Genomic DNA, 311 nt, shown 5'->3' with positions numbered 1-311 from the left:
GCGCCGGGGTGCGGCAGGGCCCTGGGACCCCGAGAGGAAAAGAGGAGAGAAAGGGGCGCGAGAGCCAAGGAGGAGGATGCAACTGACTCGCTGCTGCTTCGTGTTCCTAGTGCAGGGCAGCCTCTATCTGGTGAGCGGTCCGCGGGGAGCTGTGCGGAGGGCTGGGGCTCGGAGGACGGGGGGAGAGCGCGGGAAGCTCCCGAGCCCGGAAACTTTCTCCCTTCCCCCCCACATCCCCGGGATGGAGGGGACGCCCGGAGGCTGGGGGAGAGGGCGGGTCCGAGGCCGAAGGAGGGACGGAACGGGTTAAT

At 69.1% G+C, this 311-nt stretch overlaps 1 protein-coding gene across 1 annotated transcript in view; it reads left to right on the top strand.

Annotated features, from left to right (window-relative positions):
• Positions 1-6: 6 nt before the first annotated feature.
• The window catches only part of NXPH3 (neurexophilin 3), a 3870-nt gene continuing 3565 nt past the window's right edge, over positions 7-311 (top strand). Inside the window, exon 1 of the mRNA XM_006774240.2 lies at positions 7-130. Coding sequence (XP_006774303.1) covers positions 77-130 — 54 coding nt within the window. The 5' untranslated portion in view covers positions 7-76. The remainder of the gene's footprint in view (positions 131-311) is intronic.

The sequence above is a fragment of the Myotis davidii genome, unplaced genomic scaffold (genome assembly GCF_000327345.1).
Source record: "Myotis davidii unplaced genomic scaffold, ASM32734v1 scaffold327, whole genome shotgun sequence".
Taxonomy (NCBI): domain Eukaryota; kingdom Metazoa; phylum Chordata; class Mammalia; order Chiroptera; family Vespertilionidae; genus Myotis; species Myotis davidii.
The sequence above is the reverse complement of the archived record's forward strand: the minus strand, read 5'-3'. Positions and strand labels throughout refer to the sequence as shown.